At 52.4% G+C, this 17,806-nt stretch overlaps 2 protein-coding genes across 4 annotated transcripts in view; one reads left to right on the top strand and one right to left on the bottom strand.

The window, feature by feature from the left end:
• Nucleotides 1-2,189: 2,189 nt before the first annotated feature.
• SAMD10 (sterile alpha motif domain containing 10) lies at nucleotides 2,190-7,800 on the bottom strand. Of its 3 annotated transcripts, none has more exons than XM_070419547.1 (5): nucleotides 6,483-7,800; nucleotides 4,498-4,679; nucleotides 4,251-4,422; nucleotides 3,737-3,877; nucleotides 2,190-3,536 (listed from the first exon to the last, which is right to left on the bottom strand). In XM_070419547.1, the coding sequence occupies exons 1-5, from the start codon at nucleotides 6,571-6,573 to the stop codon at nucleotides 3,514-3,516; spliced, it is 609 nt and encodes a 202-aa protein (XP_070275648.1). In that variant the 5' UTR covers nucleotides 6,574-7,800; the 3' UTR covers nucleotides 2,190-3,513. The 3 variants fall into 3 exon arrangements, with proteins under 3 accessions (XP_070275648.1, XP_070275649.1, XP_070275650.1); XM_070419548.1 differs by having other exon boundaries at nucleotides 3,777-3,877; XM_070419549.1 differs by lacking the exon at nucleotides 6,483-7,800 and adding an exon at nucleotides 6,036-6,076.
• A 396-nt stretch (nucleotides 7,801-8,196) lies between these two features.
• The window catches only part of PRPF6 (pre-mRNA processing factor 6), a 46,870-nt gene continuing 37,260 nt past the window's right edge, over nucleotides 8,197-17,806 (top strand). The window contains exons 1-3 of the mRNA XM_070419546.1: nucleotides 8,197-8,373; nucleotides 9,745-9,913; nucleotides 11,401-11,519. Coding sequence (XP_070275647.1) covers nucleotides 8,303-8,373; nucleotides 9,745-9,913; nucleotides 11,401-11,519 — 359 coding nt within the window. The 5' untranslated portion in view covers nucleotides 8,197-8,302. The remainder of the gene's footprint in view (nucleotides 8,374-9,744; nucleotides 9,914-11,400; nucleotides 11,520-17,806) is intronic.

The following is a 17,806-nucleotide window of genomic DNA, read 5'->3' as shown; positions in this document are numbered from 1 at the left end:
GGCCGTGGCGGCCGTGGCCTGCAGAGCAGAGTCCGGCCTCTTCCATCCAGCCTGGGCACCTCTGCCTGTGGCCACCCTCGTGTTGCTGACCACGGACTAGACGAACCTGTCTGCTTTGGGACGGGGTGTGCCTGGACAGTGGCCACTGCCCCGCTCCTCTGTGCCCCAGAACTTGGCCCCCTGCAGGGAAGCTGGTATCAGGTGTGGGGGTGATGGACAGCAACCCCACCAGGACGCGGGAATGAATGAAAGAGGGGAAGGAGTGCTAGTGAAAAGAAGTTACAAGGTGCACCTCCTTCCCTGAGGCCCTTCCCACCCCACCCTCACACTGCATCCCACACACACACTGACCCCCACCCCTGTCCACCCTGGAGCAGGCTCGGCTGGCACTGCTGGGGGGCATGGGACAAAAGATGGCACATTTGAGGTCCACTTCTCACAGGGACCCTGGGGATCTGCTTCCTCAAGGCCAAGGCCTCACCATGAGGCCGAGGCCAGGTGGGGGCACTCTGTGGAGGGGTCAGTCCGTCAGTCCTTCCCTTGGAAATCAGAGTGAGGCCTGTGTGACCACAGGAAGAGAGAATGTCCTTCCCTCATTGACCTTGCCCACCCTGGGGACGGGACACACAAGATTTTGGGAGAGGTCAGTGTGCGTGCCTTGAGGTACATCCAAGGCTGTCAGCTTTCCCTGTGTAAGTCTGCATGTCCTTGTATGTGATGTGTCAGTGTTGCTCGGTGTGTGTCTGAGTGACCATGTATGTTGGGCAGCATCCTCTTTGGACATCAGTGTCAGGGTGTATCTGTGTCTTGTATTAGGTGAGAAGATACCTGTCTGTTAGTTTCCAGGTGGCTGGACACTGGGGGTGGAGTATGTCTGGACCTGGCAGATGTATGCTCAGGCTGCAGCATGGCTGGTTCTGTAGGTTGGGGTCATTGTGTGTCTGAGATGCTGTGTTGGAGTGTGTTGCTATGGGTCTGGATGTTGGTGTCATTGTGTCTCTGTGTTTGTGTCTGTGTGTTCGGACTGCAGGGTTTGGTTTATGCCTCTGAGTTACTATTGATATCTGGCTGCTGCCTGCATACATGTGTCAGGGCATGTGCTATGACCCGTGTTTCTTATGTCAGGGCACTGCCCTGTGGCAAACTATATGGGAGTCCCCGAAAGATAGCTACATCAAATCCCTGGAACCACCCAGCTGGTGTGGCTCAGAGGTTGTGTCAACCTATGAACCAGGAGGTCATGGTTCAGTTCCCAGTCAGGGCACATGCTTGGTAGCGGCTCAATCCCCAGTGTGTTGCGTGCAGGAGGCAGCTGATCGATGTCTCTCATCGATATTTCTATCCCTCTCCTTTTCTCTCTCTAAAATCAATAAAAACATCTTTAAAAAAAAAAAATCTCTGGAGCCCTAACTGGTTTGGCCCAGTGGATAGAGCGTCGGCCTGCGGACTGAAAGGTCCCAGGTTCAATTCCGGTCAAGGGCATGTACCTTGGTTGCGGGTACATCTCCAGTAGGGGGTGTGCAGGAGGCAGCTGATCAATGTTTCTCTTTCATCGATGTTTCTAACTCTCTATCCCTCTCCCTTCCTCTCTGTAAAAAATCAATAACATATTTTTTAAAAATCTCTGGAACCTATGAATGGGACCTTATTTGGAAAAAGGGTCTTTGTAGATGTGATTAAGTTAAGGGTCTTGAGATGAGGTCATCTGGGTTATCCAGGTGGGCCCTAAATCCAGTGACACGTGTCCTTGTCAGAGGGAGACGTGAGACCAACAGAACGCGAAGTGACCGTGTAGTCCTGGACACAGTGGCGTGTCTCTGAGCCCAGCAATCCTCAGCAGCCACCAGAGCTGGGAAGGGTCCCCCCAGCCCTGCGGGTCTCAGACCATGGCCTGCAGAACTGGGAGGGAATCGGTTTCTGTGGCCGGAAGCCTCCCAGCTGCCATTTGTACAGCAGCCCCAGGAGCCTAGCTCGCCTGTGCTGGCGTGTCCAGGTGCAGTACCGGGTGGGAGCCCAGCCTCTGCTCTTGCTCCTCCCCCTCGTTCCTGGGATGAACAGGTGCCTGCCAGGATGCCGCACCACTGCCACCTGGTGGCCATGGCAGGAGGCAGCTGGGCCGGGAAACCCCCGCTCTGGCTCAGGGCTGCCCCACCCCACAAGGCAGCTGACTGGACACCACACTGGGGCACTTGAGAACCAGGTTTATTTCTGGTCTTTTTATCAGAATATAAAAAAGTGAACGCAAAACAAGAAAGACAAGACGAGCTTGGGGGGCAAGACAAAGGAGGGAGAAGGGGGCAGAGATGGGAGGGCCCTCTGGAAAGGGTGACATTGCAATGACACAAAGTGGGGGACACTCAGGGCAGCCAGACAAGACAGGGGACTTTCCATGGGGGGCTGGGCACAAGGCCAGTTATCCAAATTCCACGTGGGACCCGAAACCAGCCTCCTCCTGAAGCCAGCTCAGGGCACAGAGCAGGCTGGGGGCTCAGCCTCATCTGCCGGAGGGTCTGAGTCCCCTAGAGGAGCGGCAAGCAGGGAGCAGGAGGCAGGAGGCTCAGGACTGCCTGGCTGACCCTCTGCCGGCAGCCCCGCCCCACCGCAGGCCCTCTGGGAATGCTTGTCACCACTGGCTGGGTCTCCAGTCTCTTATGAGAATCCAGGTTTTCCCTGGGAAGGGACAGTGGGAGTGCCCGCCCATCGCTGTGCCTTCAGGGTGGCTCCATGAGCCTGAGAGGAGGGAAGCTTTCCCAAATCTAAGGCCAGGATCGGGCCGCCCGTGCTGGTGTGGGTCCCTCCCTCTCATGCCACCTGCCCGTTCTGGTGTGGGTCCCTATTGTGCCCTGTTAGGTCCTAGGCTCTTGGGCAATCCTGGACCTCCCTCTCCTCAGTTCCCATGAGTAGATGCAGGCATGTGAGGGACTCATAACTAATGAGTGACGGTGCTGGGCAGGGTGCCTGGCCGGTGGACACTGATGACCATAACCTGGACAGCAGGGTGGGCCTGCTGGGCCTGAGCAAGGGCAGGGAGGGGGCACATAGTACACAGAGCCTGGCAGTGTATCCCACCTCTGTGGGTAGTCCTCCAGGTGCTGGGAGGGTGTGGAACTGGACGAGTGGCAGACAGCTCTCTCGTCCTGGGAGAGGACAGGATGCCCAGAGGATGTGAGTGAAGGAATATAAGTAAACACTCCCTGGGAGTCTGGGGGAACATCCAAACCCCGCTCTGGCTCCAGGTGGTTGCCCCAAATGCTGCCAGCAGCACCAGGGGTTGGGCTTGGGTCCAGGTCCTGGGAGGTGAGCATACACTCAGGAAGCCCCCACCCGCCCAATCCCAGGCAGAGCCCACAGTGCACAACCAGAGGTGGCTGAGGTGACAATCCTGGTCCCACCTTCCATTGGGCCAGGCTTGGCCCTTGGGGACTCCTGGAGGTCCGAGAAGGGCTGTGCCTCATCTTTGCCATGGGCTCTGGTCACAGTGCTGGGGTCTGGGGTTCAAGCCTCGGGCAGCAACTAGGACATGTGTCCGAAGGAAGCTATGGGTAGATGGGTAAGGAGGAATGGGGGCCGCTGGTGTTGTCCACACCACCGTGGGTGTAGGAGAGCCCTTATTGGGCTCCCATGGCCACGCTCCTGAGGTCCACCCACCCTCCCTGCACGCAAGAGTGGGGGACTTGCAACCCAATCCCCCAGACCTCTCTAAGCCTCCCAGGCATTCTCGGCTCCTCCCACTGACCTTGGCTGAGCAGCTGCAGGCTCCGCCCCTCCTCGCGCACCTGTAGGCGCAGCACCTGCTGCAGCACCTCCTGCCTTTGGGCCTCCTGTGCCAGTCCCATCCGCTGCAGCTTCTCTGCATTCAACCGAAGCAGTGCCCGGCCTGGAGGGATGGGGAAAGGGATCGAGCCCAGGTCAATGTCCGGTGGAGATCAGGAGCGAAGGCAGAGAAAGAGAAGTGTGGAGAGGAGCCACAGACTCAAAGACAGGGAGAAGGAGAAACAGAGAGAAAGAGAAGGGGGTTAGAGAGAGAGAGATGGTGGGGGACAGAGACAGGTCAATTCAGAGAGACAGGGAAAGAGAGGGAGAGACAAGGATGGATAGAGACTTTGCAGAGAAAAGCCAGACGAAGAGACTGGGAGAGACAATGAGAGATTCTGCAGACACACAGGCCTGAAGGAGAGGCTGAGTCAGGAGAAGACAGAAAGGAAAGGGTAGCAAGAAAAAACAGGCTCTCTTGGGATACGGTCCCTCACCGGTGATGGCGTGCTGGGAGAAGGCCTCCACGTAGACGAGGTAGTTGTGGGGACAGTGCTTCTTGAGCCACTTGCAGACGTCCTGCTGACTCCACAGGACCACAGGCCTCGTCAGGCCACCCAGTGAGGGGCTCGTGTGGTACAGGCCACAGTGGTCAGAGTACAGCCGGCCCTGTGGGGGAGAGGGCAGCAGATGCAGTGCGCTGGTGGGGAGGGCCGGGGCTGAATGAGGATGATAGCTGTGTACCTGGGGGGCCTCTGTGCCAGGCTGCTGCAGGAGCTTGACTGGCCGGCCACCAGCTGCCCTCTGGCTTCGTGAGTCATGCCAGGTGAGGCTGGAGCCTGGAGTCCTAGGCAAGTGGCAGGGGATGCTCTCAGCTGACATTGTGTGCTCCAGGAGGGTCCGGCAGAAGCTGAAGTGGGCAATGGCTGTGGAGCAGGGCACTGGTCAGAGTGGTCAGGGGCAAAGCCAGAGGCTCCTCTCCTTGCTCAGCCCAACTCGCCTCCACTGAGGAAGGAGCCCCTTTCCCAACTAGGGTTCCCAAGCCCCTGAAGGCAGGAGGAAGCACCGTGAGCTGTCTTGAGAACCCCACCTAGCTCAGAGATGAAGAACAAACAAGCCCAACCTCCTTGCTCTGGGGAGCAGGACCAATTCTGCTGAGATTAGAGAGAAGATATGCCCACCAAGGAGCCCAAGACTGACAGCCAGTTGGGCTGCCCTGGGACAGCCTGACCTCACCCTTGCCTCGGCACAAGCCACACCAAGCCAGGGCACACACATAGGACCTGCCTGCGACACGCTTTGTGGTGGGAGGCCCTCGGGTGGCCTGCCTGCCCATCCTCATGGGCTGAACCCCGGCTCTGCACCTGGAGTTGAAGCTTTGCCCTGCCCAGCGGTGCTCACTAGGAGTGGCTCATTGACAAGAAGCCTGAACTCGAGCAGCCAACACCCAGGATTCCTGCTCCCACCTCCCACAGGGCCCTGGCCCAGGATGGTTTCTGTGCATGGCGGCTGCCTAGCTGGCATGGGCTGCTCAGTACAGGGTGCAGGTGCAACTCTGTGCTCAGGACCCTTGGAGATGTCTTTCCCACAATAAATTTATTACACCTGTCAACTCTCAGTTTTACCATAATTTCTGGGCTTGCTGCTGACATGAGTTGGGGGAGGGCAGACACCTGGACAGGCCCCTCCCAAGGACTTGCACAGGCCCTGGCACACAGGAGGTGTCCAGAAACATTGTGAATGAATGAATGAATGAATGAATGAATGAAGGGAGGGAGGGAGGAAGGAAGGCTCTGGGTAATGTCCACAAGTCAACAGGCCCTGGGGCGCGGCAGAAAGCTGGGCCCAGGCTTGCCCTTCTTTACAGCATCCCGACTCTGACTCAGCAGGCAGGAGCAGGTTCCGAGACCTCCCCGCCACAGAGTGAGAGACCTGCCCTCCACCCCATGGAGGGGAGGGTTTGGCCGCGTGCCCAGGTCTCAGTAAGGGGGGCGGCGCGGGGAGACCGCATCTTTTTCCTCCTCCTTCCACCCCATTCCATTCACCGGCCTTAGCCCCTCCTCCTCCTCGCCCCCCCCTGTTCTCAGATGGCCCTGGGGGACTCTAAACTTGAGGTCTAGGGTCAGCCGGTGTGGCCAGTGTGGCCGCCGCCTGGAGGAGCGCCGTGGGAAAGGACTTATTCTAAGCCGGCACCTTCTGGGGACCAGGCGCCAGGGCAGCCGGCCTGGGCGAGAGCGCGCGGCCCGGGGCAAACCAGTCGGACGCGTCCGCCGGCGCCGCACCTGTCCGCGGCCAGCTGGTCCCACCCATTTCCGGACCGCGCTCCAGGTGGGATCTCTGTCCACACGTCTGTCCTTCTCTCCTTCCAGCCCAACGTCTTAATTCCACAGAAGATGGGGCGGGGAGGGAGCGCCCGAGCCGGGCTGTGGCCTTGGCCCCAATGCAAAGGGCTGGGGAGGGGTGTGTGTGTGTGTGTGTGTGTGTTTTACCCGCCCCCTGGGAGAAGAAAAAGGGGACCTCACGGTGATGCCAGCCTAGGGACAGGAACCGAGAGCGGTCACCTCCCCCAAAGGCCTGAGGCCGCGGCACCCCCATCCCCAGCGCAGGACAAAGACACTAGGAACCCCGTTCAGCAAGGACGATCCCCCCCCCCCCACTCCGCCTGCCGCCACCGCCCCCTCGGTCCCCAAGCCCCCAGCCCGCGAGGTCCCCGGTCCAGCCGCGCTCACCGTCCACATCCCGGCGCTCTCCGAATCCCGCGCGCACAGCCCCGGCGCGGCCTCGCGGGGGGCTCAGCTGGGTGCTCAGCTCCGTGAACATGGGGCCCGCGCACACGCCCCTCGCCGGGCGCAGGGCGGCCGTGTGGCCGGCGGGGAACGTGCGCCACCGCCCCGCCCCGGCCCCTGCCCGCACGGGTCCCCGCGTCCGGGAGTCTGCGCGGCGAGGCACCTGCCGCTGAGCCCGGGCGCCGGGCGCGCTCCGGAAGCTCGGAGGTGTGTCGGCGGCGCGCGGTCTGCGATGCCAACGTAGGTGTCGGCCAGGGCGAGGGGGGCCTGCGCCCGGGGGCTCGGGGCCGGGCGTCCGCACACCTCCGTCCCCTGGGTGTGTCCGGCAGGAGGGGTCGTACCTGCTCCCGGGACCTTCTGCCCCTGGCCCAGGTCAAAGGCCAGACCAACCACGTCGCTCCATTCTCCTACCTCAGTTTACTCCTTTAACTTACTCCTTAATTTACAATTTTCCAGAGTTTCCCATAGGCCTCTCCCTCGAGTGGGCACTTGCTTCCCAGGAGAAGTCCGTTAGACCCCCTCTTGCCCCCCACCACACTGTGAACCCCAGGACCGCAAGGGTCTGCCCCTCCGGAGCCCAGAGTCTGACTCAGTGCCCAAGGCTTGGCCCTAAAAGGGCCGGGCCGGGCGGCGCAGGGAGGAACCCCAAGGAGGCTGCAGAGGCAGGAGGCGCGTGTTTGCGCCAGAGCAGGGAGAAGGCCCGCTTTCTTTCCTTCTGTTCATCCTCCCTGAGGGTGTTTTCCATGGACTTTTAGAGAATGGAAGGGAGGGAGAGAGAGAGATGGATGTGAGAGAGACACATGGATTGGTCCCGGAGGATGCAGCCTACAACCGAGGAATCGAACCAGGACCCTCAGCCGGCCATCCACGGAGCCGACTGGCCAGGGCAGAAGGTCAGACTTCTGGCTGGAGCTCTGCCTGCTGTGCCCGGCGCCCGAGTGCCCTCCCAGGTCCGTGCTGGGTGAGCCCAGGTGCCGTGGACTGTGCAGAGTGCAGTCGTGCGTGTCCACCTAACGCTGAGCAGTGACGCCCTACCTGTCCCCAGCTCAGCCACGCCGCAGCAGAGGTGTGCCTGGGACTCACCCTCCCACATGCCGACCAGCTCCCAACCTCTGCGCTGCATTCATCTGTTTCCCCCATCAGCTCCCCAGAGCTGGGCTCCTGCCCTCCCAGGAATGGCTGGGGCCCCATGGGCGGCGGGCCGAAGAGGGGTATGTGTCCGCATCGGAACGCTGAGAGCTAGGGCAGCCCTGACACAGGAGCACACGCAGGCAGGGTGCCCCCGCCCCCCCCCCCCCCCAGCCCCCCGCAGAAGCTCAGGTGTGTTCGGGCCTGCCGGGGCCGGTGACTCTGAAGAGCAAGCAGGGTGAGGGGCCGGGCCGGGGCAGGCAGGTCTCCCGGGGAAGCGTGGGGAACATGCAGGAAGCTGGGATGCCGCTCGGTTTCCAGGTCCCGAAGCGATGGTCCAGGGTGTTGTCGTCTCGGCCGGGCGGTCGGCCCGCCGCGCCACTTGAGGCGCTCCCGCTCAAGCGCCCGCCTCACCTCCGTCCCCTAGCCGCGACCGGAAGTGCGTTTCCGGACTTCCGCCCCTGGAACCCCGAGGTGGGCGGGGCTTCTTGCGTACCCCGCGCTCTGTTTCCGGGGCGCGGGTGACGCGGAGCCCGCAACTTCTTCCTGCCGCGCAGCTTCGGACGCCTGCGGTCCTTCGCCTGCGGCTGCGGCTTCTGTCCCTTCTCTTCCTAGCCCTCGTCGGCGGCGGCGCCATGAACAAGAAGAAGAAGCCGTTCCTGGGCATGCCCGCGCCGCTCGGCTACGTGCCGGGGCTGGGCCGAGGGTGAGCCGTGGGGCGGGCTGCGCGGGCCTGGCCGGGTCCCGGCGCTGGGGGAAGGGGCAAGGGTTCGGGGCGAGACCGTGCGAACTACCGGACTGAGACAGTCAGTGAGGATCTGCGGCCACCGAGTCTGGAAGATGCGAGGCCATTTGGCTCAGTGTTTGTAGGGAGGATCGTCCTTCGGGGAGAGGACAGACCCCAGGATGAGTTCTACGTGCTGCCCAGGCGCGGGGGGACTGGGCTTCACCACGCGGCGGCCCGGAGCCGGTGGATAGGGCTCTGCGGCGGGAGCGGAGCGCCCTCGCCGTCGGGCGGACTCCCGCCGTGTCCAGCGGCACAGGCCTTGCCCGGTGATCTGGGAGAGCCTGTGGCGGCTCGCAGTGCCTCCGTGGTCTCGTCCTGCTCTCTCAAACTCGGCTCCCCAGGAGCAGGGGCGGCATCCGGGAGTCTTGCGACTGGGTCCCCGTCACACGTCACACAGACGACTGCCAGACCTTGTTGAATAAATGAGCAGTCGTTATCCTGTTTGATGATTGATTTGGTTAGGAAAACTGGGTTTCTCTCCTTGGTATTGTGTTAGAATCTGTGGGGTACATATAAGCCTCATATTTGACAGTGCCTTCAGAGGACCTGTAGTTGGCTAGGAGAGTTGGGGTAAATGCATAAATACATACAGGGTAACAGATTTAGAACTCTGGGGTCCAGAGGCCAGGGGACGCTTTATGGAGTGGTAGCATTTGAGCCAGGTTTAGAAGGAAAGCTGGATTTAGGGATGCAGAAATGTGGCAGGGTTATAGGAGAAACTGACATTATGTGTGGTCGGCAGTTAAGGAAACAGATGAGGCAGGTGAGGGAATAGATAGCAAGGAGTCTGAGCAGAACCTGTGGTGATGGCAGCGGGGCCCCTGGAGGCATTGGGGAAGCAGAGCTGCGGTGGGGTGGGGGGCTCACTTGGTTCCCAGCTGTTGGGAGTCATGGTCTGAGAAGGAAGGGTTGGGAGGTGGACTCAGTCCAGCGTGGGGACCGATGGGATGGAGAAGGTCTGAGGGAGGCAAAGCTGATACCAGGGTGTCTGCCTTAATGCCAGGATGGCACTGTTATCAGCTGAAACAGCCCAGAGTAGCCGCAGATTGGGTTTGAGGGCCTGGTTGGATGGGAGGTTGTTGGGCATGGGGCCTGGGGCTGGAAGGAGGGCAGCCTCATGCCCTGGGGATTCTCTCCTAAGGAGGATGTGGTGGCAAAAGCAAGTCTGAATAACCTCAGGGTGGGTGGAAGGCTTTCTGCCATCAGCGTCTGGAGGTGTTAGGAAAAGTGACGAGTGTGGCGGGAAGCGCACAGGAACAAGGTAAAGGGGTGTCTTGGGGTCTTCTGCAGCGCCACTGGCTTCACCACCCGGTCAGACATCGGGCCTGCCCGGGATGCCAACGATCCTGTGGATGACCGCCACGCGCCGCCGGGCAAGAGGACCGTCGGGGACCAGATGAAGAAGAGCCAGGCTGCAGATGACGATGATGAGGATCTGAATGACACCAACTACGATGAGGTGACTTGTGGGCTCCCCGGCCAGTCTGCAGGCGCCGAGCAGCTTCTGAACCCTGTGTGCTGTTGGCATCTGTGGTGGGTGGCTTGATGGGGCTGGTGCATTTACTTTTTCATCTATTCGTGGGGTTTCTGTAGTGGAGTGAGGGGAGCAGGACAAATATAAAGATTTGCTACCTCTTCAAATCTGTCCTGGCCTAGTTGGTTGAGTGTTGTCCTGTGCACCAAAAGGTCGAAAGTTTGATTCCCAGTTGGGGCACATGCCCCAGTTTTGGGCTCGCTCCCAAGTAGGGGGCGTGAGAGAGGTGGCCAATTGATGTTCCTCTCTCTCTTCCTCTCCCTTCCTCTCTCTCTCAAATCAATAAAAACTTTTATTTTTTTAAAGAGACATGTTCTTGCAGCTGTTACAACCACTGCATTGGTGTTTTGTCTTGGCCAGTGAAGTTTTTTTTTCTCTCAAATTATAAAAGCAAGTTTATTTAGAAAGTTACAGAGGAGCATTTGAGATCTTGCTCCCTGACATATGTCTTCAGTTTAATTAAAATAAACTCATAAAAATAAAAAAGTTACAGAGGTAATAGAAGTGAGCCAGCTGGGCTGTGTAGACTCGGGAAATAAGTGACAGAAGCAGAAGGAGGGCCCTTGGAATTTAGGAAAGTTCACTCGAAAAGAGGACTCGAGCAGACATGCTCTGGGGGGAAAGAGAGCACTCAAGCCAGTGAAAATTTAAAGATCAAAATGTAAAGTGGAATTAGTGATATTTGCATTCTTTTGCTTTAATTTTCACCCTCTTTGTTAAATGTTTGTGTTTTTTAATTTCAGAGAGAGAAAGTGAGAGGGAGAGATAGAAACAGCAATGATGAGAGCGAATCATTGATTGGCTGCCTCCTGCATGCCCCCTCCTGGGGATCGAGCCCACAAACTGGGCATGTACCCTGGCTAGGAATCAAACCGTGACTTCCTGGTTCATGGGTTGATGCTCAACCACTGAGCCACACCAGCCAGGCCACCCTCTTTGTTAATTGGCATTTAGTCCATTGAAGTTTTCTTCAGATATGTTCTAACAGATAGCATTTTTCCTCAGAGGAAAAGCTTTCTAAAATTAGTTCAGAAATAATTTTAAATTTCCAGGGATCTTGCAAGAATAATGGGGAAAATTCCTGGGTACCCTTCACAGGCTTCTCCCCTTCCATGATCTTAGTAGCTATCGAACCAGCAAATCGAATGACACAGCACTCTTAGCTGATCTACAAGTGCTATTTGAATCCCAGTTTCCCATCTGTGTCCTCTGGTCCAGGACCCGTCCAGACCCTTCATACATTGGCTGCTCAGTCTCCTCCATCTTCCCTGCCCTGACAGCTGCTTTGCTGCTCCTCAGGTTGGGTTTCTCTGGTGCAGAATGTAGCATTTGCACAGGAAGTGCTCTGTTCCTGCTGGTGGGGATTGTGTGGGAGGAGAAGCTGACGCTCCAGGGATGTGTTTGGTTCCCAGTTTAATGGCTATGCAGGGAGCCTCTTCTCAAGTGGGCCCTACGAAAAGGATGACGAGGAAGCGGATGCTATTTATGCAGCTCTGGATAAAAGGATGGACGAAAGAAGAAAAGAAAGAAGGTAAAACCAGTTACTGTCCTTCACTGTTTTTTATGCAACTAAAAAAAAAAAGTTTTGTTTTGCCTTGGTTTAGACTTGGAGAAAAGTTGCAAGAATAGTTTGTGTGTCTGCTCAGCTTTGAGGCCCCTGGGTCTTGCCTATGGTGGCAGCACCTGGGTAAACGCTGGGCTGTTGGACAGGAGCTGCAGGGCTGGGGGCTGCAGTGGAGAGCTTACGAACTCCATGCTGGCTTCCAGAACCTGGCAGCGTTTGGGGGACTATCCTGACTACACATCAGGGTTACTGTCTTTGGGATAGGTGTAGTGATGTTGATTAATATATGTTGAGTTATCATTGTAAGTTCTCTATATTTTTTATTTTAAAAATGTGTTCTGCCTGGTCGGTATGGCTCAGTGGTTGAGCATGGACCCAGAAACCAAGAGGTCACCAGTTCAACTTCTGGTCAGGGCACATGCCTGGGTTACAGGTTGATTGCCAGTGTGGGGTGTGCAGGAGGCAGCCAGTCAATGATTCTCTCTCATCATTGATGATTCTATCTCTCTCCCTCTCTGAAATCAATAAAAATATATTTTAAAAGAATTAAAAATGCATTATCATTATAGAATACTAGAGGCCCAGTGCACAAAAATTTGTCCACTGGCGGGGGAGGGGGGTAGGGGGGTGTCCCTCAGCCCCACTTGTGCCCTCTCACAGTCTGGGACCCCTCGGGAGATAACCACCTGCTGGCTTAGGCCCGCTTCCCCGGTGGCAGCGATCCCTCGGTGCCTGCCCCGCCTCCCCGGGTCGCGCCCACGGCAAGGCCGGTCCGGGGGTTGGGGTGCTGCCCCAGGTCGTGCACTTGGCAGGGCCGATCTGGGGGTTGGGGCACCGCCCTGGGTCAGGTCGCACACAGGACGCCCAGGCAGGCCGGCCGATCACTGCTGCCCCGCCCGGGCGCCCCGGGTCCGGTCGCACACAGAGCACACAGATGCCCGCCGCCCCGGGTCGCAGATAGCAGGCCTGGATGGCGGCAGGGCAGGCGGGATGGCGCTGTCCTGCCCTGCCTGCAGTATGCAAATTATCCGCCATCTTTGTTGCTGGTTAATTTGCATAACGTGCTGATTAGCCAATGGGAGGCGTAGTGAAGGCACAGTCAATTACCATGTTTGTCTATTATTAGATAGGATTAGGACAATGAGATTAAGTATAGGGATAGGGTGACATTTATTCACAAGCCTGGAAAGTGACAATTGGCATTTGGTTTTACTTTCCTCTTTATTGCTCATTACACATGCAATTTTATAACTTTCTGTAACGTGTAGCATTTTTAATATTTTCAAGATCATTTCAGAAGAGTGAAACATAGTTCTTGACAAGAGTTTTTTTTTTCTTTTTTTTAATTGTTTTATTGCTTAAAGTATTACACAGAGTATTACATATGTCTCCTTTTTTTTTCTCCCCTTGATCCTCCCCTAGCCTCCCATGCCCCCCAGTGTCTTGTGTCCATTGGTTATGCTCGTATGCATGCATACAAGTCCTTCAGTTGATCACTTACCTCTCCCTCCCATCCCCCAACCCTCCCCAGCCTTCCCGCTGTAGTTTGACAGTCTGTTCAATGTTGCTCTGCCTCTGTATCTATTTTTGCTCATCAGTTTATAATGGTCTTAATTATCCATAAATGAGTGAGATCATTTTTCTTTCATTGACTGGCTTATTTCACTTAGCATAATGCTCTCCAGTTCCATCCATGCTGTTGCAAATGGTAAGAATTCCTTCTTTTTTACAGCAGCATAGTATTCCATCGTGTCCATGTACCACAGTTTTCTAATCCATTCATCTGCTGATGGGCACTTAGGCTGTTTCTAGATCTTAGCTATGGTGAATTGTGCTGCTATGAACATATGGGTGCATATATCCTTTCTGATTGGTGTTTCTGGTTTCTTGGGATATATTCTTAGAAGTGGGATCACAGGGTCAAATGGGAGTTCCATTTTTAATTTTTTGAGGCAACTCCATACTGTCTTCCATAGTGGCTGCACCAGTCTGCATTCCCACCAGCAGTGCACGAGTGTTCCTTTTCTCCACATCCTCTCCAGCACTTGTCGTTTGTTGATTTGTTGATGATGGCCATTCTGACAGGTGTGAGATGGTACCTCATTGTTGTTTTGATTTGCATTTCTCGGATGATTAGTGACTTTGAGCATGTTTTCATATGTCTCTTGGCTTTCTGAATGTCCTCTTTTGAAAAGTGTCTATTTAGGTCCTTTGCCCATTTTTTGATTGGATTGTTTATCTTCCTTTTGTTAAGTTGTATGAGTTCCCTATAAATGTTGGAGATTAAACCCTTATCGGTGATAACATTGGCAAATATGTTCTCCCATGCAGTGGTGGGCTTTCTTGTTGTTTTGTTGATGGTTTCTTTTGCTGTGCAGAAGCTTTTTATTTTGATGTAATCCCATTTGTTTATTTTCTCTTTAGTTTCCAAAGCCCTAGGAGCTGTATCGGTGAAGAAATTGCTTCGGTATATGTCTGAGATTTTGTTGCCTTTGGATTCCTCTAGTATTTTTATGGTTTCCCGTCTTACATTTAAGTCCTTTATCCATTTTGAGTTTATTTTTGTGTATGGTGTAAGTTGGTGGTCTAGTTTCATTTTTTTGCATGTATCTGTCCAATTTTCCCAACACCATTTATTGAAGAGACTGTCTTGACTCCATTGTATGTTCTTGCCTCCTTTGTCAAATATTAATTGAGCATATTGGTTCGGGTCGATTTCTGGGTTCTCTGTTCTATTCCATTGATCTATATGTCTGTTCTTGTGCCAGTACCAGGCGGTTTTGAGAACAGTGGCTTTGTAATACAGCTGGATATCTGGTATTGAGATCCCACCTACTTTGTTCTTCTTTCTCAGGATCGCTGCAGCTATTCGGAGTCTTTTTTTATTCCAGATGAATTTTTGGAGAGTTCGTTCTAGGCCTGTGAAATATGCCGTTGGTATTTTAATGGGAAGTGCGTTGAATTTATAGATTGCTTTGGGTAGTATGGACATTTTAATGATGTTGATTCTACCAATCCAAGAACATGGTATGTTCTTCCATCTGTTTATGTCTTCCTCTATCTCTTTTTTCAACGTCCTGTAGTTTTCTGAGTAGAGGTCTTTTACCCTCTTTAGTTAAGTTTATTCCTAGGTGTCTTAATTTTTTTGGTCTCTCTTTCTGTAAGTTCACTATTGGTGTATAGAAATGCCATAGATTTCTTGGCATTAATTTTGTATCCTGCTACATTGCCAAATTCATTTATTAAGCCTAATAGTTTTTTGATGGAGTCTTTAGGGTTTTTTATATATAATAACATGTCATCTGCGAATAAGGACAGTTTTACTTCTTCTTTTCCAATTTGGATGCCTTTTATTTCTTCTTCTTGTCTAATTGCAATGGCTAATACTTCCAGTACTATGTCGAACAGGAGTGGTGAGAGTGGGCATCCCTGTCTTGTTCCTGTTCTTAGGGGAAATGGTTTTAGTTTTTGTCCATTGAGTATGATGTTGGCTGTGGGTTTGTCATATATGGCTTTTATTATGTTGAGGTATGATCCTTCTATTCCCACCTTGCTGAGAGTTTTTATCAGAAATGGGTGTTGGTTTTTGTCAAATGCTTTTTCTGCATCAATTGATATGACCATGTGGTTTTTTTCTTTCAGTTTGTTTATGTGATGTATCACATTTATTGATTTGCGGATATTGTACCATCCTTGCATCCCTGGGATACATCCTACTTGGTCATGGTATATGATCTTTCTGATGTACTGCTGGATCCGATTTGCTAAGATTTTGTTGAGGATTTTGGCATCTATGTTCATGAGGGATATTGGCCTGTAATTCTCTTTCATTGTGTTGTCTTTCCCTGGTTTTGGTATGAGGGTGATGCTGGCTTCATAGAATGAGCTTGGAAGTGTTCCTTCCTCTTGAATTTTTTTGTAGTAGTCTGAAGAGGATGGGTTTTAGTTCTTCCTTGAATGTTTGGGAAAACTCCCCTGTGAAGCCATCTGGCCCTGGGCTTTTGTTTGCTGGAAGCTTGTTGATGACTGCTTCAATTTCTTCCATAGTTATTGGCCTATTGAGATTTTTAGATTCTTCCTGATTGAGTTTTGGAATGTTGTATTTTTCTAGGAATATGTCCATTTCCTCCAGGTTGTCTAGTTTGTTGGAGTAGAGTTGTCCATAGTATTTTTTAACAATCATTTGTATTTCTGTGGGGTCTGTTGTTATTTCGCCTCTATCGTTTCTGATTTTGTTTATTTGGGTCCTCTCTTTGCTTCTTGGTGAGCCTGGCTAGAGGTTCATCAATCTTGTTTATCCTTTCAAAGAACCAGCTCTTGGTTTCGTTGATTTTATGTATTGTTTTTTTGGTCTCTATGTTATTTATTTCTGCTCTGATCTTTATTATCTCCTTCCTTCTGCTCACTATGGGCTTTTCTTGTTTCTCTCTTTCTAATTCTTTGAGATGTAGAGTTAGATGATTTACTACCATTTTTTCTTGTTTGTTGAGGTAGGCCTGTAGGGCTATAAACTTCCCTCTCAGGACTGCTTTCATTGTGTCCCATAGGTTTTGGATTGTTGTGTTTTCATTGTCATTGGTTTCCAGGATGTTTTTAATTTCTTCTTTGATCTCATTGGTAACCCAATCAATATTTAATAACATGCTATTCAGCTTCCAAGTGTTTGAGTATTTTGGGTTGTTTTTATTATAGTTTCTTTCTTTTTTTTTTTTTTTTTAAAATATATTTTATTGATTTTTTACAGAGAGGAAGGGAGAGAGATAGAGAGTTAGAAACATCGATGAGAGAGAAACATCGATCAGCTGCCTCCTGCACATCTCCTACTGGGGATGTGCCCGCAACCCAGGTACATGCCCTTGACCGGAATCGAACCCGGGACCTTTCAGTCCGCAGGCCGAGGCTCTATCCACCGAGCCAAACCGGTTTCGGCATAGTTTATTTCTAATATTATGCCATTGTGATCTGAGAAGATGCTTGGTATGATTTCAATCTTCTTGAATTTGAGGAGACTTTGCTTGTCACCCAATATATGGTCTATTTTTGAAACTGTCCCATGAGCACTTGAGAAGAACGTATATTCCATGGCTTTGGGGTGAAATGTTCTGAAGATGTCAATTAAGTCCATCTGATCTAGTGAGTCATTTAGGATTGCTGTTTCTTTGCTGATTTTTTTGTCTAGAGGATTTATCCAGTGATGTCAGTGGTGTATTAAAGTCCCCTACTATAATTGTATTGTTGTCGATCTCTTCCTTGATATCTTCCAGGAGTTTTTTTATGTATTTGGGTACTCCTGCATTGGGTGCATATATGTTTATCAGGGTTATATCTTCTTGTTGTATCGATCCCTTTAGTATTATGAAGTGGCCTTCCTTATCTCTTGTTATGGCCTTCACTTTGATGTCTATTTTGTCCAATATAAGTATTGCTACCCCAGCTTTTTTTTTCATTTCCATTTGCCTGAAAGATATCTTTCCATCCCTTCACTTTCAGTCTGTGTGAGTCACTTATTCTGAGGTGGGTCTCTTGTAGACAGCAAATATATGGGTCATGTTGTTTTATCCATTCAGCCACTTGATGTCTTTTGATTGGAGCATTTAGTCCATTTACATTTAAAGTTATTATTGAAAGGTACTTGTTTGTAACCATTTCTATTTTTTGTGCCTGTTTTCTTTCTTAGCTTTTTATTTCTTCTTTTTACACCAGTCCCTTTAGCATTTCTTGCATTGCTGGCTTGGTGGTGATAAACTCCCTTAACCTTTTTTTGTCTGTGAAGCTTCTTATTTCCCCTTCAATTTTGAATGATAGCCTTGCTGGATAGAGTATTCTTGGATTCAGTCCTTTGTTTTGCATCACTTTGTAAATTTCTGTCCATTCTTTTCTGGCCTGATGTGTTTCTGTTGAGAAATCATTTGATAATCTAATGGGAGATCCCTTGTATGTAACTTTCCGTCTCTCTCTTGCAGCCTTTAAGATTCTCTCTTTGTCCTGAACATTTGCCATGGTAATTATGATGTGCCTTGGCGTGGGTCTTTTCGGGTTCATCTTGTTTGGGACTCTCTGTGCTTGTGTGACTTTTTTCTTCCCCACCTCAGGGAAGTTTTCTGATATTATTTCTTCCAATAGGTTTTCTAACCCTCGTTCCTCTTTCTGTTGTTCTGGCACCCCTATTCGTATGTTGTTTTGTTTCATGTTGTCCCATAGCTCCCTTAGGCTCTCCTCCTGTCTTTTAATTTTTTTCTCCAATTGCAGTTCAG

Source organism: Myotis yumanensis, unplaced genomic scaffold, assembly GCF_028538775.1.
Source record: "Myotis yumanensis isolate MYYU_CA2020_CCGP unplaced genomic scaffold, mMyoYum1.0.hap1 SCAF_7, whole genome shotgun sequence".
In the NCBI taxonomy this organism is placed as follows: domain Eukaryota; kingdom Metazoa; phylum Chordata; class Mammalia; order Chiroptera; family Vespertilionidae; genus Myotis; species Myotis yumanensis.
Note: the sequence above shows the minus strand (reverse complement) of the source record. Positions and strands in the feature narration are given on the sequence as shown.